At 39.8% G+C, this 23,272-nt stretch overlaps 1 protein-coding gene across 6 annotated transcripts in view; it reads left to right on the forward strand.

Annotated features, from left to right (window-relative positions):
- The window catches only part of ADGRG6 (adhesion G protein-coupled receptor G6), a 101,100-nt gene that overhangs the window by 15,470 nt on the left and 62,358 nt on the right, over positions 1-23,272 (forward strand). For all 6 annotated transcript variants that reach the window (XM_035108855.3, XM_035108856.3, XM_088666228.1 and 3 more), the window contains exon 3: positions 22,671-23,000. In XM_035108855.3, coding sequence (XP_034964746.1) covers positions 22,671-23,000 — 330 coding nt within the window. The remainder of the gene's footprint in view (positions 1-22,670; positions 23,001-23,272) is intronic.

Here is a 23,272-nt window from a genome sequence, read left to right on the forward strand (position 1 = left end):
TTTATCATGGAACTGATGAGGGGTTGGCATTCCTCGACTTAAAATTAAGTGGGACACATGGTGAAAGATGTACTTCTTTAAAAAAAGAAGAATGTCAAATAGGAGAGGGTTGGTAAAAATGAAGTTGAAAGGGAAAGTCAAGGAAGTCAAATCTCTTCCTGAATGGTTGGGGGTTATTCAAATTCACAATAATTGAGGCTCAGCAAGAAGGGACCCAGGTGACGCTATGGGTTAAACCATGAGCCTAGGGCTTGCTGATCAGAAGGTCAGAATCCCTGTGACGGGGTGAGCTCCCGTTGCTTGGTCCCAGCTCCTGCCAACCTAGCAGTTCGAAAGCACGTCAAAGTGCAAGTAGATAAATAGGAACCGCTACAGCAGGAAGGTAAATGGCGTTTCCATGTGCTGCTCTGGTTTGCCAGAAGCAGCTTTGTCATGCTGGCCACATGACCTGGAAGCTATACGCCGGCTCCCTCGGCCAATAATGTGAGATGAGCAAGCAACCCCAGAGTCGGTCATGACTGGACCTAATGGTCAGGGGTCCCTTTAGCCTTTACCTTTAAGAATGTATAGTACAGATCAGCAAATATGCCAGCAAGGCCACATGCTTTCACTCTTTCATTGAAGGCATGCATGCTGAAATTTAGGTGAATGGAGGACTAATAGGATATTCCATGCATATGTCAGCAAACCTCTTGGACTGTAATAGCCAGATTATGCTTGGATTATAATACCTAGTGTGACGTGGGGTTTGTGATTTCAGCTCTCTTGACATAATATGCTGGAGACAGTTCTCTAGTAACACTTCTTTATTAAAGTAAACAAGACTGAGGTCTGAGGAGAGCAAAGCTATATTTATAGGGACAGGGGACTAGCTAGAAAGCGATACATTTTGGAGGGAACAATATCAGCAATCACAGTGCTGCCTTTTGGAGGAAACCAATAAGACAGAGGATCCAAATACAGCAGCTTAAATGAACCAATAGTAGCTGTACCCTCTGGAACCAAAAGGCAGTTACTCTATCCTAATGTAAATACAGACAATAATAATACAGATATAAAATCCTTTGACTCAATACACAACACCTAGACTACACTTCCATTAGATCCTTCCTTTTTGGCTAGTTCACCATCTTGCTCACTGTAACGTATGAATAGATTTTTAAACAACAATCCATTAAAAGTGCAGATTTTTTAGGTGTAGGTTTACTTGCTACTGTTCCCCCCCCCAATGGTTTTTGAATGACAAAGGTAGGGTTTTTCAGAGAATCAGATTTTTTAAAAGCACTGCTCCTATGATGAGAAGGCAGTGGCGGAGCTTCATGCTCCGGCACCGGAGGGGGGGGTGGAGAGTTAGCGGGGTTGGTGCATGTCCTGGGGGTGTGGCGTCCAGTGCGGGAGGGAGAACAGCCACAATGGCACCCTACTGGGATCACACTGTCGGGGGTGGTGCGCTCTCCCCGCACTCCTCTTCCTCCGCCAGTGTGAGAAGGAAATGGAACCCGCATTTCAATTGCTTTCTTTCCTCTCCCCATATTTGACATATAAAGTGCTCTGACAAATAATTTTTACAGACTGGAAACTACAGGACTATAGAAAGATAGGAATTCAGTTAATTTAGTAAGGAATAATGGAATATGATCATAGTGTTCCTGGGGTGTTTTCTTTCCTTGTTTATTAACTCAGCTTGAGATGAGTGTTCAGGCTAGCTGCTGCAGTATTCCTTGAACAGAGTTGGTTTTGTTCAAATGCTAGCCCTGACCGTTCAGTGTTCTTATTCCCCTAATTAATGGTGCAGTGACAGGCTCATACTATCAGACTGAAGTCATCTTTTATCATAAAGTGATTATTAGGTGCAGAAAAAGAGCTCATGGCTTAAGTTATCACAAAGGAATGTGTGGCAAATGACAAGATCCTTAGTGCTTCCTTTGTATAAGGTTATAGAAAACGGAAAGGGAGCCTGTTCCAGATGTGGGAAAGTTAGTTGTGGCATTTATTTATTTATTTATAGGTTCAGATATAAAATTTCATCTGTAAAATGCAAGTTGATGTGTTTGTAAAGATATCCTGGTTATCATCATAAAGGCTGTGGATTCCTAATCAAGGTTCGCTCTCTCCAGTGTATACCCCCTCCCCCTATGCATGATCTTGCCACATCACTGCCTCTTATTCAAAAGGCAAAGAACAGAAACAGCTTTGTGTTAGAATGAATTTAGGTAACCATTTCCCCCCACTGTATAGCAATTATGATAGAAATATCTCAGTACTGTATTGAAAGTGGTTTTAACATGAGTTTGGCTGCCTCAGCACACACATCCTTCAAGACTCCAAACGAGATTTCCAGGAACATAGTGGGAAGCGCACTGAGATATACATACCTGAAACTGCTAAACTGCTATTCACAAACATGGTATGTATCTCCACCAAGAAGATGCTGGGGGGGGGGGGGAGACCTTATTACAAAGTATCTGAATAAGGTCAGTAGACATGAAATAAGAGGTGTCTTCTTATGGATTGAGAACTGGTTAAGAAAATAGGAGTTCTCCCTATGGAGGGGTGTAAAAAGTGGAGTCCTCCAATGACCAGTATTGAGATGTGTGCTTTTTTTAAAAAAATATTTTTATTAAAGATTTCTTGAATTACAAAGGTGTGTGCAGTGTCTCTCATATTTTACCATGTATCATTTTTGCAAATCAGTTTCATTTGTTAAGACACTAAGAAGAAAGAGGGAAAACGAGGTAGATAGGGGATGGGAGGGTGAGAGGTGTGTGCTTTTTACCTTGTTCATAAACTAGATTTAGGGGTGAGCAGCAAGGTGCCAAGTTTGCTGATGAAACCAAATTGCTTAGGGTCATTAAAACAAAAAGGGATTTGTGGGGAGATATCTCCAAATAGGATGACTTGGCAGTAAAATGGCAAATGATATTCAACGTAAGCTGTAAAGTGACACAAATGGGGCAAAAACAAAACAAAACCCACAACCTAATTTCAGGTGTAAACTAATGGAGTCTTGGCTGACAGTGACTGACCAGGAACAAGACCATAGGGTCATAGTGGATAGTTCAATGAAGACATGAACTATGTGTGGGGGGCAGCTGTGAAAAAGATGAGTTCCATGTTGGGGATCATCAGGAAAATAAAACTGTCAATATCTTAATGCCTGTATACAATTCTGTGGTGGAACAGTGTATTGTTTGCATCACCTTTACTCAGAAATGAAAGTGCTGAGGTGGAAATGGTTCTGTCAACCAAACCATAGTTTGAGTTAGTACAGCTATGCTTTGATTGACATTCCCAATTTACAGTTCAGAAAAGGGCAACCAAAATGGTCAAACTCCCCTATGAGGAAAGATTACAACATTTGGGACATTGTAGATTAAATAAAAGGTTGAGTAAGGGGGGGGAGGAGGTATGTCCAATAATTCATAGTGTAGAGAAAGTACCGGTAGATGGAGAAACATTTTCTCATAACTCCAGAAGTTGTGGACATCCAATGGAGCTGAATGTTGGAAGGTTCAGCACAGACAAAATAAAGTACTTCTTCACAGAGCATATAACTATAGAATTCAGTTCCACAAGAGAAAGTGATGGCCACTAACTTGGGTGGCTTTCAAAAGATGGTTGGACAAATTCATGGGGGGGGGGAATCAATGACTAGTTGCCATAATGGCTGTGTTCTACTGTTGGAGGCAGTATGCCTCTGAATGCCAGTTCCTTGGAATCATAAGCAGAAAGCGCACTGCTACACTCAGATCCTTCCTATAGGCTTCCTTTAGGTATCTGGTTGGTCACTGTGAGAAAAGGATGCTGGATTACATGGGTCTTTTGTTTGATCCAGCAATGCGGTTCTGGTGTACATGGAGGGAAGATTTCTAGGAACCCTCATGGAGCTAAATAGTTTGAGGCAGATTTTAGAATTGATGTTCCAGAAATGGCTCCAGAACTTGCAGACTGTTGCTTCATTGCCACAAATGCTGCAATGCAGTTAAAGCCACAAATAACTTGGGCAACAGGAAGTCAGTTTTATGCAATAATACTTGAATAGACAAATATGTAATAATGTCTGTTTCTGAATTCGCCTGTATTAGTGTTGATGTTTGTATCCATGAGACTTGTTCTTGTTGAACTGAGCTCACTTAGTGATCAGGACTGGTCTCTCTTAAGCTCACAGGGTTGTGAAAATAAAAATCAGTAGTTCAATTTTATAACAATGGGTGTGATTTTTTTAAAATAAAAAATACCTGGCTATTAGGTAATTGGACATAGGATTTTAGTCTATGTAGATGTTTACTTTGTATAAAAGTATATAGTTAGAGACTTATATGTTGTATATAAAAGCAACAACACCTGGAAGTACAGTACAGATTCATATCAGGCAGCTGGGGTTGGGGCTCTAGTATAATTTATTCACAGAATCCTTGGAATAACACTGCATTGGGCATATGCAACACAGTTTTGTTTCTCCATGAAGATAAACAACAGTGCAATCCTAAACGTGCATTTTCAGAAGCAAGTCCTGTTAAATTCATTGGGGGTTTACACATAGCTAAATGGGATTAGGATTGGAGCCTGAGCAAGAAAAATAAGGTATGATGCAATCCTTATAGTATCTATATTATTACAATATATATATATTGCTGCTGTGCTTTTTTATGCTGCCTGACACAAACACTATAAACATTGGGGATGAAAGAAAATGTAGTATGCACTGAATTTGTAATCTTGATTATTATTATTTTCCCCAGTTCCCAATATTTTTGAACAGGACATGGTTAGGGCATAGTATAAACAAATAAATAATGTTGGGCCAAAGCCAGGTTATATTGCAAAATAAAGTTAGTGAATACAAGTTAGTTTTTTCTTTTCATTCTGGCACCTCCAGTGCAGCTGTTTCGCAGAAACTGATTGCTTAACTGCAGCTAGCCGATGAACCAACTATTTTGTACTTAGAAAAGTGGTGAAATCCTTCATACCTTCCCTCTAAATCTCTGCTCTTCCTCTCTTAGTCTGCAGTCCTTACTCCATTTACTTGGGAGTAAGCGCCACTGAATTCAGTAGGATTTCTGAGTAGGCTTGCTATGTGAGGCTTTTTCACTGCCTTTCTTCAGTATTGCCTGCTTGGCATCTTCTCCTGCTTTCACCCAGCCAGTTCGAGCCCTCCATTTTTGCTTTACTGGTCAGTCCAGCACAAGGAGGCTTCTGTATTGGGTCCTATGGTGTGCATGCATGACAGCTATTGCATCTGTTAGTTTGAAAGCATTTATATACTGCTTAATATCTTTCAACTCTCTAAGCAGCGTGCAGTCTAAAACAAACCATTTATCCTTAAAACAAAATCACAGCCTGTCATGAAGTGCTGAAACCTTGGTTCTTTCGCAGTGCAAGCTGGGAAGCGTTGCAGAGAACTCTGTGATTTTGTGCTGGGAATTTGCCTTTTTTACCTTGGAGAAACCGGCCTGAGAACGGAATTCACACTCCCTTCTGCTCCCCTTTGATGTAGCTTTTATTGTGGAGTACCACAGGTGGTCTGTGGTATGGTCTGAAGCTCAATATCAAAAAAAACCAAGATCATGGCCACTGGTCCCATCACCTCCTGGCAAATAGAAGGGGAAGAAATGGAGGCGGTGAGAGATTTTACTTTCTTGGGCTCCTTGATCACTGCAGATGGTGACAGCAGTCACGAAATTAAAAGACGCCTGCTTCTTGGGAGAAAAGCAATGACAAACCTAGACAGCATCTTAAAAAGCAGAGACATCACCTTGCCGACAAAGGTCCGTATAGTTAAAGCTATGGTTTTCCCAGTAGTGATGTATGGAAGTGAGAGCTGGACCATCAAGAAGGCTGATCGCCGAAGAATTGATGCTTTTGAATTATGGTGCTGGAGGAGACTCTTGAGAGTCCCATGGACTGCAAGAAGATCAAACCTATCCATTCTTAAGGAAATCAGCCCTGAGTGCTCCCTGGAAGGACAGATCGTGAAGCTGAGGCTCCAATACTTTGGCCACCTCATGAGAAGAGAAGAATCCTTGGAAAAGACCCTGATGTTGGGAAAGATGGAGGGCACTAGGAGAAGGGGACGACAGAGGACGAGATGGTTGGACAGTGTTCTCGAAGCTACAAACATGAGTTTGACCAAACTGCGGGAGGCAGTGCAAGACAGGAGTGCCTGGCCTGCTCTGGCCCATGGGGTCACGAAGAGTCGGACAAGACTAAACAACAACAACAACCACAGGTGGGAAATAGTTTGTTTAGAGTGAGAGTGTCCTGATAAGAAGACCATTGCTTTCACATTTGGAAGGGAAAGGCTGAAGGTTGTTTGAAATGTAAATCACCTGGAGATTGTCTCTTTTGAGTGACAACTCTAATGGTCAGCCTAAACATGATGGGTCAATTTGAACAAGAATCAACTGTTGATTGGCTGCGCGCTTTTGATCCCTCTTGGGCTCACTTTCATGCTCTCAGGGGGGATTAAAGGATAAAAGTAGGAAAACTCTTTTGTTCGAGGCTGGCTCTGGCAGGTTCTTTTCTTGCCTAGCTTTTGCCATGGACTTCTTCTGACTGTCTTGGAGGTGAGAGGCTCGCTCAATGATGTGAATCCTTGCCTTTGGCTGCGTCCTGTCCTGCCTATGGAGACCTCGCAGCCAAGTTACCTACTAATTTCTATGTGTCCAGCTGTTAGTAAGTTTTGTTGTTTTATTTTGTAACCTTTCCTTTCACTGAGAACTGTTTACGCTTGGTTGTTTAACCTTTTTACTTTAATAAATAGCTAAATGCGTTTTGTTGTTGGTTTTCCTTACTTCTGGCGCCAGAGCTAAATTCAGGCCTAACCACTAGACCATTCTACTGGGTCAGAGAATTGGCGGGTTACCTCGGAGGAGGAACCTTGGTGGCAGCAAGGTTACCCACAGGTTGGAGCGGTTCCACCTGTGTAAATCCCTAGCCGCACCGGTCTGTTCTTACCGGAGCCCAGTTTGCCCTCTGGAGAAGGGACTGGGCGGGTAAGTCCGTGACTGGTTGGTGGCTTAGGGGACGGAACTTCATGACACAGCCTTAAACCAGTAAAACACCAATATAAAACCTCATAAAAGCAGCTAAACAGAATTCAGAAGTTTCAAACATGTAAAGGGACCAGGGAAAACTTCTGCAAAAAGAAATATTCACAAGATGTCTAAAGCAACTGGTGGTTGCTGCTTCACATATGGCAGTAGGAAGAGCATTCCACAGTACAAAGACAACAGAAAGTGTCCATTTTTTGGGTCACCCAGTGTTTTTTCCCTAGAAAAATAGGTGCTGGTACTCGCCATGAAGTTGTTACAGTAAGTGCCACACTTTTTAACAGCAACAAAAAGAAGAGTCGGTACTGTGTACCCTTGAGTACCCCCTGAAAAAAAGCACTGGGATCACCCCCTATGATATTCTGTAAGGTGTGGTGCCACAAGAATTTTCCCATAGGCTGTTTTTCAGGTAACCTGATCCAGGTGTGTCCATATTTTTTTCATAGCTGAAGACCCATGGCTCACCCCCAGGCAGCAGTAGTCATCCAATTGACTGTAGCTGTCCGCACCAGGCCCTGGGGCCAGACAGTGAGGTTGGGCTAAGGCCAGTGAGAGACCCCTCTGAGTTCCTGAGCTCTTTTAAATGGTAGGTCACTGCTGCGGTGATATTGATAGGGTCTGCTGCTCATTACCTGTTCTTTTTCTTGATAGTTTTATTGGTTTTACTAGTTGTTTGTTCATTTTGTATTTTATTTTTGGTTGTTTGAATATTGTTGTTACCCACGGTGGGATTGATATGAAGGGCAAGGTATAAATAAATGATGATCCAGCCAAAGGACATTTGTAGTTTATGTTGAAGTAACACGACACTACTGGGTCAGAAACGTTGGGGGACTCGCTTTCAAACCTTTAGAGGGCTTGGTTTTGGGTTTTTTTTAATTATTGTTGTTGTGTTGCTATTCAGTTTTCATACTGTGAAGGGCTTAGAGGATTTGAGAAGAAAAACTTGTGCATACTTGGCAGTGAAATGTGCTGCCTTTTCTTAAGACACCAATTGGAGGAAGCCAAGATTTGGGAGCAGGGGCAGGACCAGGAGCTTTCGATCCAGATCTGTTTGCAAGAGCAGGATCGGGGACAGGCGCAGGGCCAGGGGAAGACGAGCCAACTACAGAGTAAGACAAGATGGCGTTAAGAGTACTTTCGTGGAACGTGAATGGACTAAATTCATGCTTTAAGAGAAGGAAGATATATCATGTGGTTAAAAAACAGAATTTGGATATTATTTGTCTACAAGAGACTCATGTAATTAGGACTCATAGGAAAATTCTACAAAACAAGTCATTGGGTCAAGAATTTATATCTTCCGACAAAGTTAAGAAAAGAAGAATAGTCATTTATGTAAAGGAAAAATATAATCCTAAATTGCTGTTCAAGGATGAAGCAGGGAGATATATTGCAGTGGAAATATCTATGCAAGGCGAAAAGTGTTTGATACTTGGAATATATGCACCAAATGAAGCTGAATCAGACTTCTTTAAAAATATACATACTGCGTTGTTGGACTATTTGGATTATAAGATTATAATGATGGGAGATTTTAATGGAGCGGTGTCAATTATGATGGATAGATCTCAAAGACAAAAGTTATCTAATGATGGAAGGCTCCCAAAGACATTCTTTGATTTAGTGGAGAACCTTGATTTAGTAGATGTATGGAGGCTGAGAAATCCGTTGGAAAAAGAGTTCACTTTTTTCTCGGACTCGCAAAAGTCAGGAAGTAGACTGGACTACATTTGGATTACAAAGGACTTGTGTCCAAAAGTCACAAAAAGCGAGATATGCCCCAGAACTTATTCAGACCACAACGCAGTATTAATGGAGTTAAAACAATATCTGCAGGGTTCGTTTAGATGGAGAATGAACGATTCCTTATTGAGAAATGAGCAGATAAACAATAAGGCCCAGAAGATATTGAAGGACTATTTTGAACTAAATTTGAATAAAGGATCGAATATTAGAGTGGTTTGGGATGCTAGCAAAGCAGTAATGAGAGGATTTTTGATCCAGCAGAATGCAATTTGGAAGAAGGCGAGAAATGAAAAGAAGGAAAATATTTTGGGCAAGTTGAAAGAAAAAGAAAAAAAGTTGAGAGACAATCCAAAAAGTCAGGAAGTCCAAAAAGAGATAAAAGCCTTGCAAGTACAGTATTCCCAAATAATAAATGAAGAAATCGAATGGAAAATTAGAAGAATGAAGCAAAGATCATTTGAATCAGCTAATAAATGTGGGAAATTGTTGGCCTGGCAATTGAAGAAAAGGCAAAAGGAAAATAAAGATAATGATTATGGATGAAGGAAAATCCATTGAGAACCCTGCAGAGATAAGGAAAGGAACCCTGCAGAGATAAGGAAATGCTTTACAAGATATTATAAACAATTATACAAAAGGGAGAAAGAAGATTTAGATGGAATAGAGAAGTTTATAAAGGAAAATTGACTACAGAAAATTCCAGTACAGCAAAAGAACCTACTGAATGGGTTGATTACAAGACAAGAGGTTGAAATAGCAATCCAAGAGTTGAAAAACGACAAGGCCCCAGGACCTGATGGACTGACCTCCAAGTATTACAAAACATTAAAAAACTGGTTGATTCAACCATTAATGGAGGTGGCAAATGAGATTTTAGGGGGGGGGCAAGGCACCAGAGACTTGGAAAGACGCTTTTATCTCTCTGATACCAAAACCAGACGTAGATAAGACGCAGGTCAAAAATTATAGGCCAATTTCCTTACTAAACGTGGATTATAAGATATATGCTAGCATTTTGGCATCGAGATTGAAAAGGGTGTTGAAGGATTTGATACATAAGGACCAGACAGGATTTCTGCCTGGAAGGCATATGAAGGACAATGTAAGAATTATAATAGACATTTTGGAGAGATTGGAAATGAAAATAAACACCAAAGCAATGTTAATTTTTGTGGATGCCGAAAAAGCTTTTGATAATATTTCTTGGACTTTTATGAAACGAAACTTTGCAAAAATGGAGGTTGGCCAAAATTTTGCTAATGGGATTAATGGTATCTATTCTGAGCAAAGAGCGAAAATTATTGTAAATAATGTGGTCTCAGAAGAGATAAGAATTGAGAAAGGAACAAGACAAGGGTGCCCACTCTCCCCCCTGCTATTTATTTCTGTCCTGGAGGTTTTGCTGAATATGATAAGGAGTGATGAAGGTGTTAAAGGAATTACAGTGGGTACAAAACAATATAAGTTAAAATCCTTTGCAGATGATTTAGTATTGACTTTGCAGAACCCTGAACATAGTGCTGTAAGAGTATTGCAGATAATTCAAGAGTTTGGTAGAGTGGCAGGTTTTAAGTTAAATAAAGGGAAAACTAAAGTATTAGAAAAGAATTTGACGATGCAAGAGAAACAAAGAGTAGAGGAGTGCACAGGACTGAAATGTGTGAAAAAGGTGAAATACCTAGGAGTAAATATGACATCAAAAAATCTGAATCTTTATAAGGATAATTATGAGAAGTTATGGAATGAAATTAAAAGAGACCTGGAAATATGGTCAAGGTTGAAATTGTCCTTAATGGGTAGAATAGCAACTGTTAAAATGAATGTATTGCCGAGAATGTTATTTTTATTTCAGGCTCTTCCGATAGTAGATAAGATGAAATGCTTTCAAGAATGGCAGAAGACATTGTCTAAATTTGTCTGGCAAGGGAAGAAACCTAGGATTAAATATAAACTTTTGACAGATGTAAAAGAAAGAGGAGGATTCTCTTTGCCAGACTTAAAGATTTATTTTGAAGCTGCAGCTTTCTGTTGGCTGAAGGAATGGTTTTTGCTAGACAATGATGATTTGTTGGATTTGGAGGGCCATGATAATGCATTTGGGTGGCATGCATATTTATGGTATGATAAGGTAAAGTTGCATAAAGGTTTTAAAAATCATATAATTAGGAAATCATTGTTTAATGTATGGATTAGATATAAAGATTTGTTGGAAAGAAAAACTCCTACCGGTAGGTGGATTTCGCCACTTGAGGCAAAGAAACCTAAAAGGACAAACATGGATGAGAATAGGCTGAAATACAAAGACATTTTGATGGAGGAGGGAAACCAATTTAAGTTAAGGCCATATGAACAATTGAAAGATAGGTTGAGCGATTGGTTTCAGTATGTGCAGATAAATGAAGCATTCAAGTTAGATAAAAAAATAGGATTCCAATCAGAAAAGTCGAAATTAGAAATAGAATTATTACAGACAGATAGCAAGAATTTGTCCAGAATGTATAATTTGCTGTTAGAATGGCATTTGAAAGATGAACAAACAAAATCGGTTATGATTGAATGGGCCAAGGATTTGGGTCATAATGTGATGATGTCGGATTGGGAAAAATTGTGGAAAAAGGGTATGAAGTTTACGGCATGTACTGTGTTGAAGGAGAATTTGATGAAAATGATGTACAGATGGTATTTGACGCCGGTTAAGTTAGCGAAAATGTACCACAAAAGTGACAATAAATGTTGGAAATGTAAAGAGGATGTTGGCTCATTCTACCATATGTGGTGGACATGCCCTAAGATAAAAGGCTTCTGGGAAATGATTTATAATGAAATGAAAAAGATTTATAAAAATACATTTTTGAAGAAACCGGAAGCCTTTCTACTTGGAATAGTAGGGGAAGAAATTCCCAAAGACGATGTTACTTTGTTCATGTACGCCACCACAGCTGCTAGGATTTTAATAGCAAAATATTGGAAAAAAGAGGAATTGCCCTCGTTACAGGAATGGCAAATGAAAATGCTGGACTATATGGAACTGGCAGAATTGACAGGAAGACTCCGGGACCAAACAAGTGACAAAGTTGAAAAAGAATGGAGGAGGTTTAAAATATATATAGGGAAGGTATTTGATAATTAGGACTCTGAATATCCAGGGAAATAAAGAAGTTAAGGCAATAGGGAGAAAATATGAGGTTAAAAGTAGTAAATTTTGGTGGATGGTAGAAAGATGAAAATAAGAGGAGTTAAAGGGATTATGCGATGGGTAAGAAAGACGAAATAGAAACTGCTACAGATGTATATAAAAAAGGAAATCAGATAGTGGGGAATTGGGGAAGCCAAAAGACAATGAATATAAAAATGGATTGAAGATGATATGTTTTTGTTTTGTTCTGTTTGATGTTGATGTATTTTTGTATTTTTGTATTTTTGTATTTCTATGTTTTTGTATTTTTAAAATCTGTGTTATATAAAACAATTAATAAAAATATATTTGAAAAAAAAGAAATGTGCTGCCTTTTCTGTTCTGCAGGTTATTGTGATCTTTTTAGTCGCATTGCTTGAAAAGAGAAGGGATTTTCAAAGTCTGCTTTTCATCTGTGTAATCATGTCATAGGATGACTGTGAAGTTGGGTTTAGGCAATGATTTTAACTCCCTTTTTGTGAAACCTAAAAGGACAAGTCCCATTGGGGACTTTGGTATCAAATGTTTTTATTCAGTTCTGTTAAGGCTAAATAAGAGCCATCCTAAATAAATTCCAATATTGCATTGGCCATGTTTTCTGCTGAGATCTGCATCATCCAGTGGTTTCAGTGGGGCTGATATTGGCTTAGAAGCTCTGTTAATGAGGCCAAAAATAAGAATGGGGATTTGTTTTCTTTCCGTATTTGGTTGACAAGTGTGTTTCTCCAGCTGAATCTGGGGATGTGCAAATTAACTTTCTAGTTCCTCTAATCTTTACTTCCTTCAAAGTAAACTTTAAAAGATTCTACTGTCCCCCATTCAGTAATTCCCATAGCCAGTAAAGCAAGAAATTGAGTCTGTTACTTACCCATCCATGTATAATCCAAGCTCAATGAGAGAGGAAGAGAGAAATGTTTTCTTGGACATCAATTATTTTTGTTCACATTGTGGCAAAAGATTTATTGTCGCTTTACAATCAATTTACTGTGGTGTGCTGGCTCCTAGTGATACCGTAGTAGTTCTGCTGTCTCTAGGCCAAATTCTAATCTTGGATACATAGCATGGAATGCTTCTTATCTTAAATAATCAGCTACTGCTTTTGTTTGCTCCAGATGCATGAAATGCTCCATGGACATCTTGTACCCAGCAGGAAGCAAACCACATTACCAAATAAAATAAAAGTCTTAATGATTCATCAATTTAACTTGTTTTTTCATTAGCCTTGTTTATGGTCTTGGTTGCAAGGAATTTGCTTTAAAGGATAGTATGAGACTGATTGTGTTTATCACTAATTCTGTCAAAAGAATCTTCTATAATCATGGAAAGCATTTGCAACCCTTTTATATACCCTACACAGGGTATATAAAGAAACTTTGTAGGGATGTCTTTGACAAATTCTTTATTATTATTATTATTAAATTTTTATTCACTTTTCTTTTTCTATCACTACATACAGCTCATATCAATAACATTTATATTTCATCACCTCTTCCCTTCCCTCCCGGGCTTCCCCCAGCTTCCACTTCTGGTTTGTTTTCCCCTTATTACATACTGCTTAAAAGTCCACTATATCATTTCTTTGTTAATTTAAATGTTCTTTGTGAGTGTGAGTGTTTATTTAAATCCTGCCATCAAGTCAACAGTCTTCCTTTGTTTCTGCAAATATATTATAAGTGTTTCCCACTCTTTTTCAAAGTCACTGTTGTCTGACCATAAATTTTTGCCAGTTCTGCATAGTTCATCCATTTCTCTTGCCAATGTTCTTTAGTTGGAATTTCTCCAGTCTTCCATTTTTGTGCTATCAGAATTCTTGCCGCCGTAGTAGCTTACATAAATAATGTCCTCTTCTCTTTCAGCAGATGTCTTTGGCAGATTCTGAACTGGTGGCTCCCTCACATCTTTTCTAATCTCCCAGTGGTAGAAGCAGGGCGCATGACAAGAGTCAAGGGGGAGGTAAAAGAGGTAGAGGACTCTGGGGAGCCACTGGGGGAAACAGCAGCCCTGCTGTGAAGGCAGGGAGCAGTTGGCTTCTCCTGTCAGCCAGATATCTCCTCATGAATAATAGTATGTGTGTGAATAAGGACCTGCTCCTGTGTAGAAGTCTACTTACAAGTAAGGCAAGGGAGGAGGCAAGCAGCCTTGGCTAGAGAGCACAAAAATGGTGGAAACCAATGCTGAGCTCTGTGGTTCTTCCTGGTTAGAGACAGGATTCCAAATGAACCAAAGGCCTACCCACTTTCCTCACAGTGATTATTTATTGGCAAAAATGCAGTCTGAATCACTAGAAATATATATAGATATACTCTGATGATTTATTCTCAGGTTTAGAAATAGTACTCACATTAAGAACAGGCTCTTCTGTGAATTATGCAACTCCATAATACAAGTAAGAGCAGGCTGAAACCCAGCGTAAATTCCAATTGGGGTGCAATAACAAAACATGGCATATGAAATGAAGAAGGTGTGAAAAAGTAGTGAAGAGCAGGAAAGGGCCAAGACAGGTAAGAAACAAAACTCTTAATGGTCATATAAATAATTTCCATCACAATTTGACTCTTGCTACCATTTCAGTTCTTAATACTTGCTGAATTATAGCCTCCTAAGTCATACTCATAGTAGTTATTTAAGTTCATTGAATTCAGTGGGTCTGCTCTAGGTATGACTAACCTTGGTCACCTAGGGGGTATATAAATTTCAAGTCACTTGTTTTTAAGGTAAGACATTTTTGCATTTACTGTAGTTTTTTCTAATAAGGCAAAAAAGTCTGTTGCTCTGTTGCAAGTAACAATGTTTCTTCTATGGATCAAAGAACCTGGGCTTAATTTGAAAAATAGAAGGTTCGGTGGGTCCAACCTGCTTGGGAGCCAAGCCCTCTGTCCTTTTTTATATTCTGTGGATGGACAACTGGAAACAGATGGCTGTGCTGACTGGTGATACCTAGTTTCAATTAAACTTGGCAAAAGGGACAAAATGGTTTAATTTGATTTGTGTGTTAGTTATCCTGAAAATTGTTATGAGTAACTCTGAAACAAAACTTCCCAACTAGATCTGATTAAAAACTAAAGCTGTGTACACACTGTATCTTTAGAGCACATTGTTTCCCAACAAATAATTGTGGGAACTGTAGTTTACCTCTCACAGAGTTACAGTTCCCAGCAGCACTTAACAGACTACAGTGTCCAGAATTCTTTCTGAGTAAAATAATATGCTTCAGACGTGCTTTAAAGTTATAATGTGTACACACAGCATTAGTATTCTTTGTAAATGTCACATATAAGTATGTGCATATCCACTTTGAGAGCCACACCTTCTGCTGGAGAGCCTGAAAGTGTAGCTTTATGCATTTACACTGTGTCAAGTTTTGGTCTGCTAAGCACAGTTTCTTCCTAGTATTATTGGGGGGGGAAACTGTTGATTTTAAATAGAAGCAGAACTGTGTCCCATTTTTGTCTCAAGTTACTTTCATGTAAAATTTAATCTATGTATTCATTTCTCACTTCTAAGTCTTTAAAAATGACATGGTATTGGGACAATCAAGCTCTGTTTTTTGCTGAAAATTGAGCCTGGAGATTTTAGCTGACAATTCTTTTAACACTGTAATTTGGTTTCTTCCCCCAGTCATAATTGCATTGCTAACAATAGTAGAATTTTTCTTTGTCAGAAAAGCATTTATTTTGGGTTAGCACTATACAAATCAAATTTAAGATTCATTGTGGCATCTACAATGATACTAAACACAAGAGAACGTAACTATCAATCTCTCAGCAGGTCTTTTGACTGATTCACTCACTCTTATGTGTACCAAACAGTTCAACCATAGGACGAATTCTCTCTAAGAGACAGAGTATCAAGAAATGAAGACTTAAAGCAAGCTGGTAGGGCTGTAGATATAATGCTCTCTTTGTTATCTGGCATTAGTGGCCAAAACCCAATGGTTGCGTAATTTGTATGAGAGCACAATCCTGTCTTTCATCAAATTATAAAAGATTTCGGTATGCTTGTGCACTATTTCTGGTCTAGGATAGGAAGGCTTCATATGCTCCCTGGTTATGGGAGTATTATTTTGCAGATAAAGTGAAGGGTAGCAACTCATAATGCAACTGAAGCTTAAACTAAGGTTTAAAGGCTTATAAAAGTGCATCCAGGGGGCTGTGTGTCCAATTGGTGCTCATGTACAAGCGGAAGGCCTTTTGATTCAGCGCGCGGCAACTGCTAAAGCAAGGGGAGGAGGGGCTGCAAGGTGGGCAAGGAAATTCAGCAAAAATTGCCTCCCCTTCTCATCAGTTAGTGGGTGGCTCAACTAGAACAACAGCGCTGGTAGGACAAATTGAATTTTGCCCAAGATAAATAAATAGAAAGGTGGCAGCATTTGGAGTTGGAATTGTACAGAGAGGTAGAAAAATTATTTTCTTACCGCTCATGGCATCAGTGGAATCTTGTTTGGAACTTGTGCTTATGCATTCATGTATTGGTAGGTTTGTGAGAAATATGGTTTTAATGGTATGGAATGATTTCATTCTTACATTGTGACTGGATTACTTAAGCATGGCAGAATTAAAGGAAAGGTTACCCTATTTTAAGAAAAAAATTGTGCAGAATTTGAGGAGGGGTTGCAGAAAAGAGAAACTCCATGTGCCTTGATAACATAGTATTGTCTTTAAGTGCTCTGTGGAATCTCTATCTTCCAGCTGTTTTCAGAAAAGCAGAGCCTTAGGGGCTGTTTTGTGGAAGTAACCAACATACATATTCTTACCAAAATAAGGACTGTTTTTGCCTATTGATTGTGCATGTCTCAGGTGTTGTGCATGTTCGCTGAGATCACAGTTCAGTTGAGTGGATATCTTAGAATAATAGAATTGCAGAGTTGGAAGGGACCCCGAGGGTCATTTAGTCCAACCCCCTGCAATGCAGGAATCTCAGTCTTATTTCCCTTGTACTGAAGTGATATTTGTGTCCCTGACAAAATGGGTTATATGTTATGATTGTTCTGTGAATACCATGGGCCTCAACTGAATATTTTCTTTCATGCCGTTTGTGACTTCTTTGCAGTTTTCTGAATTATAAAATTTGAATGTACCCCTGACTATTAAGTCCAATCACGGACAACTCTGGGGTTGCGGCGCTCATCTCGCTTTACTGGCTGAGGGAACCGGCGTACAGCTTCTGGGTCATGTGGCCAGCATGACTACGCCGCTTCTGGCAAACCAGAGCAGAGCATGGAAACACCGTTTACCTTCCCGCTGGAGCAGTACCTATTTATCTACTTGCACTTTTATGTGCTTTCGAACTGCTAAGTTTGCAGGAGCAGGGACCAAGCAACGGGAGCTCACCCCGCCGCGTCACAGGGATTCGAATCGCCGACCTTCTGATCAGCAAGCCCTAGGCTCTGTGGTTTAATCCACAGCGCCACCCACGTCCCCTGCTTGGTTGTAGGCACACTTAAAAACAAACTCCTCTGTTTAGTTTCCTGAACAGCAAAGGTTTCCACTAATGTCCTAACCTCTTCACACTTTGTTCTTAGGTAAATTTGTAGAAGAAGTAGCAACATGTACTTACTGCTTACTGCTTCACAAATCTTTTTATTTATTTAAGTAATATTCTCAGTGGCTATTCACTTCTCCCCTGTGAATGTAGCTCTAAAGCACACATTTAGCCTAATTTAAACCTTCTTCTCCCCAAAAATGTTAGGAAGAGTTTTGTTTTGTTTTTTCATGAGCTTCCCCCTGCCCAACTCACCTTATTCGTTGGCCTTCATATTTGCTCAAATGGCTATTCACCTGCCTAACAAAAGGTGGTCTTTGGTGAGGTTGCCTTTGTCTAGGAAGGCAGTCCATGTGGAGACATGGCATTGCACCATAATTACTGACTGGCACACATAGGATTACTGCCCTAATAATAAAATTGGGATACATCTTTTTTTAATTAGGCCAAATAGCCATAGCATTTTCTGAAATCAGGAGGAGATTAACACATTGCAGTCTTGCATTTTCTCTCCCACCCACAGTTCTAAAAATGAGGCAGTGATGAGGTTTGCCCTGGACTATGTGTCTGACACACCGTAACTTCTTTTTGTGATCTCTATTTGTGTCTTATATAGAAAAAGAAGTGTTGTGTTTGTCCTGTAGTCAGTCCAGGCCACATACATCATAGTGGTTTGGCTCCTTCTCTTGTTTGTCTGCAGGTGTGCCTTCCGCTGCCCTTATTCATCCACTTGTTGGGAGTCCTAAATTTAGAAATGCATCTGACCTGTGGTTTCAGCATTTACACGGCAGAGCATATATCACCACTTAAATCTAAAAAGTTAAAGTGACATGAAATTTACTTTTAATAGCTCAACCTAGAACTTTGTCTCTTGGCATCAGAATTTGCCTTAGTTTCTCATACTGAATCCTTATGCTGGAAAGACAGATGCAAGCAATTCCTTCAATTTCTCTACAATCTGTTTTCCATCTTCAGCACACTTTTGACTCATTTGTTGTCCAAAGGTATAACCACCTCCCTAGTTGGTTTCCTGCTTCTAATGTATTTAATTTTTTTTGTTCTTTATGTTTTTAGTGATGTGACTTTAGATTATTTTTTCATGATTCATATTTTGTGCTTGCATCAATAAAACTGCTAGCACATTTGCAAAGATACGCAGGGTCCAGTATGGTTTCAAATTCGTGTGTTGAGATTCCTGCATTGCAGGGGGCATTGCAACCTACATTATACATTGTAGCTGAGCTCCTGTTATTGTGGTTTTGAACAATTCCCAGCATTATGGAAAGAATTTACCCTCTTCATTTTCCTTTCAACTTTTTCTTTTAACCAGCCTCTCATTTTTTGGAAGTTTCTTCTATTGAAGTCAAATGTGACAGTGTCCATAAGACATATGTTGCATTTTGTAGCTCAATGTTTACTGTTGTTAATCAGTTCAACAACACTTAACATCTTGCACCAGGTCTGGGGTGCCACTCTGGTTGGTTCCATGAGCAGCTGTTCAAAGGAACCATTATTTAGGGTGTTGTATACACATGCATGGGACCCAGGTGGCGCTGTGGTTAAACCACTGAGCCTAGGGCTTGCTGATCAGAAGGTTGGCGGTTCGAATCCCTGTGATGGGGTGAGCTCCCGTTGCTCGGTCGCAGCTCCTGCCAACCTAGCAGTTCGAAAGCACGTCAAAATGCAAGTAGATAAATAGGAACCGCTACAGCGGGAAGGTAAACGGCGTTTCCATGTGCTGCTCTGGTTTGCCAGGAGTGGCTTTGTCATGCTGGCCACATGACCTGGAAGCTATATGCCGGCTCCCTCGGCCAATAATGCGAGATGAGCGCGCAACCCCAGAGTCGGTCACGACTGGACCTAATGGTCAGGGGTCCCTTTACCTTTATACACATGCACCTAGTCTGTATGATGGTAATTGAAACCACTCGTTATTATAGCACTTCCTCCTTAAGGTGACCCTTTGATTTCTTCCTCCATCTCAAGATTGATTGGGCATTTTTGGTCAGAGGGATGATAGTACGCCCTGAGTACTAAATTACTCTTATCGCTACCCACAGTGACACTGGAGGAGTCTGCCCTTTGTAGGATTTCTAACTTCCTGAACTCTGTATTCATTCCTTTTAAGGAGGACAACAGCAAAAGCAGAGCAAGGAGATACTGAAATTTTACCTGCCATGCACTTGTCCCAGCTCCTCCTCCTCTCCTGCCTCTGTTTAGGGTCCAGTGTTTGTGATCCCGAAGCAGAAGCAGATTCCCACCCCCACCCCCCTAGACTGAAGCATCATTTTCCCTGTTGACTTTGGAAAAGGGTCTTAAGAAAGTGAGAAATCATATTGTTGTAATTGGCTTGTTAAACCAACTTTAAGGCAAATGTAAAATCTTTCAGAAGCAGGACAACATGTTACCCTTCTGCAAGCATTCAGTTTAGTAGACATGTATACTTAGAACAATACAGTCATGCACAATTCCACCAAAATCAGTAGAATGCTGTGTGTTTGTGTGTGTGTGTGTGTGTGTGTGTAATTAGGGCCTAACTTTTAAGGTTTTTCCATCTCTGGAAAATCTGGCTTAATACTAACCAGTAGTGATGGAAAAAAGCGGGGGGGGGGAGTTGAAAGTCACACTCTGAAGTCTGTTCTCATATGGTTTTTGACCATGAATGTAATGAATTTGTTCAGAATGTGTTTCCATCTCAGAAACCCTTTGCTTGTTTCTTCAGCATCACAGCTCCAAGCTTGCTTGATCAAATAAGATTACAATCTATTTCTCTGCTGTGTTGTTAAAACACACACATTTTCATATTTATTCTTCACTGTGGTCAAATGTTTGAAAACAGAATGTTTGCTACTTAAGGTGGAGACTATGCCAAAAAGTTAGCATGTAAAAAATGGCAAGTTCCTTGGCAAAAAATTGAGCTAAACACTTATTCCATGAGATTGGTGCATGGGTGGGTGTGTATATTGAAACTATTTAACATTAGACTGCAGCATATTCTGTCCCTCTGGCGTCTGGAATATATATATATGTGTGTGTGTATATATATATATATAGAGAGAGAGAGAGAGTGTGTTAAACATTTCCAAAAAATCAAACAGTTTCACTCAACTTTATCTATTGGGAAATACTATGTTGTTTAGTTGCTTGGCACTCTACTTTAAATGCATTTCCTTGGAAATACCTCACAGAGGCTAATCATGGTTTCTTTGCTACATGCTATGCAGAACATAAAATTAGACACGTGCAGTTTTCCAATACTATTGGAAAAGACATTAAGAACATAAGAGACAACGTGCTAGATCAGGCCAAGGCCCATTTAGTCCAGAATGCTCATAGTGGCCAGCCAGATGATTGTGGGAAGCAGGACCTGAGCAGAAGTTCACTTGTGATCTCCAGGAAATGGTCTTCAGAGGCATACTGCTTCTAATAGTGGAGGTACAACATGGTCATCTTGGTTAGCAGCCATTACAAAGCCCCTTTCTCCACGAATTTGTCTAAATCCATTTTAAAGCCACCCAAAGCCATTACTACTACTTGTGGTAATGATTGCCATTATTTAAATATCTGCGTCCAACTTGCTGGACGTTCTTCCAACAAGGAGATTTGGCTCAGCTGCTGAGCTGCACCAAAGTTTTAATGAATGAGCTCCTTTATTTTCTGTCCTGTTAATGTCAGCTTTAACTCTGGAAAGGTTTAAGCGCTTAAGATCTCAAGGGTTGCTTTGGTTCACAGAAGGGACTCCTTTAGAGCAATGTCATTTTTTCATTTTGTCTTTGAACAGTTAATCAACATGCCACAAGTCAAACCACTTTTGGAATGCCCCTTGCTTTCAAAACCAGCAGGGCCGGCTCTAGGGGTAGGCTGGGTGGCGCAGGGCGCCAGGGCGCCGGGCTGGCAGGGGGGCACCAGGGTGCCCGACATGGTTGAGATGGCCCTGAAAACCAGCTTGCTATGGGGCAATTGGTGAGGGTCTTCTCTTGGAGAAGGAAAAAACACACAAGTCTCCTGGGCTTATGAAACTAGTTCCATTGTCTGCTTGAGGAACTTGCATGTGTCCAGAGACCCAAACAGAATTGATTAATTTCACAATTACCCTCTTGTCTCTAAACAGATATAATTATGAGGCCAAAAGATATGTGGCTTGCATGACTAAAGGCTTTGGATTACGATGACTCTATTTAGTTACAATACTATGATGTACCCTGTTACAGTACTATAACACACTCTGTGTGGAGCTGACTTAGAAACCATTTGAAAACTACACTTGGTTTGAAATTCAATTGCCAGGTTATTAGCTTGCACCTGCAAGTTAGAGCATATAAACACATACAATATCTTGCCAATCTTTGAAATCTCAGTTTAAAGTGCTGTGTTTCCCTGCCCCACCTCCCTTTAAAGCTCTAAATAGCCTAGAACTAGAATACCTCAACAGTAACCTTCTTCTCAAACCAGCCTGAATGTTAAGATCAACATTCTGTCCTGGGCTTCTTTGGAGGAAGGATGGGATATACGTTTCATAAACAAATCAAACGTCAGATTCCCTGCTCTGTTCATTCTGGTGTTGGATATTTGCATATGGTGGACACCAAGACTGTGCAAAGCCCTCCTCAGGGCAGTTAGTTTGGTTCACTTTGCTAATGCATTTGTTTCAACAAGCCTTCAAGGTGAGTTGTTTTGAGATTATTGTGAGGTTGAATATATTACATGGTGGCTGTTACCTGCATTTTTAATTTATATTGGTTTTGTTACTGCCAACATTTTGAAACAAGCTTTCCTTTAACATGATGCTCTTTTTTTGTGTAGTTGGCACTTTGATGGGGCTTTTGAAATACAAAAACAGGGTATAAGAAAATAAATGGGAACTGGTTATAAAAATGGAAATAAACCAGTTAACAAGCATGCTTCTTCTTAAAATGATTGAGGTACAAAAAAAGAATATTTTATTTCAAGTGATTTAAATCAAGTTTTCTATTGATGATTCAAATCACCTTACTTTAAAAATTATCTACTCTGGTTTGTGCCATTCATGTACTGCATACATCCAAGAAGCAGCTTCTATGTATGAAGGTTTTTATGTAAAGGGGACCAACTTAGGTTAGCGAAATGTAGTGGGAAATGCTGCCTAGCAGTCATTCATAGGTACACACCTTAAATTCTCCTGTCCTTAAATTGTATCTTACACCTTAAATCTTTCTCTTTTGTTTCTTCCATAGCTCTCGGGTGTTCTGAGTGTCGTATGGTGCTATCCAGCCCTACAGGAATTTTTACGTCCCCCTGCTTCCCTAGTGTCTACCCTAACAGTCAAGCATGCAAGTGGACCATCAGGGCACCTTCTGGATTCATCATTCAGATAACATTCGTTGATTTTGAGATTGAAGAAGCTCCCAACTGCATTTATGACTTTTTGACGATAGGAGAGAAAAAAGTTTGTGGTGTCACTGCCAAAGGTTTATCCTTTAACTCAACTGGAAATGAAATGATTGTAACTTTTACAAGTGACTTCAGTATCCAAAAAAAAGGTTTCAATGCCAGCTATACCCGAGGTAGGTGTATGTAAGACATTTTAAAATTTCTTTCATGTTTCTACCTGCAAACCTTCAGAATTTATGTTGGAAGTGTGCCTTTGAGGTTTGGACTTGAAGATGCACATCTGTGCTGAAACCTAGAAGTACAATTTCGACACATTGCAGAGCAGAGAGCCGTCTGCACCTTATCCTAACCCCCTCCTCCTATGGAGTTTGCTGCCATATGAGTGTGCATAGCGTTGCAGTGTTAGTGATTTTGCAAGCATTCTTTAATAAAATGATTGTCCTGT

This window comes from Zootoca vivipara, chromosome 3 (assembly GCF_965207765.1).
Source record: "Zootoca vivipara chromosome 3, rZooViv2.hap1.1, whole genome shotgun sequence".
Classification (NCBI taxonomy): domain Eukaryota; kingdom Metazoa; phylum Chordata; class Lepidosauria; order Squamata; family Lacertidae; genus Zootoca; species Zootoca vivipara.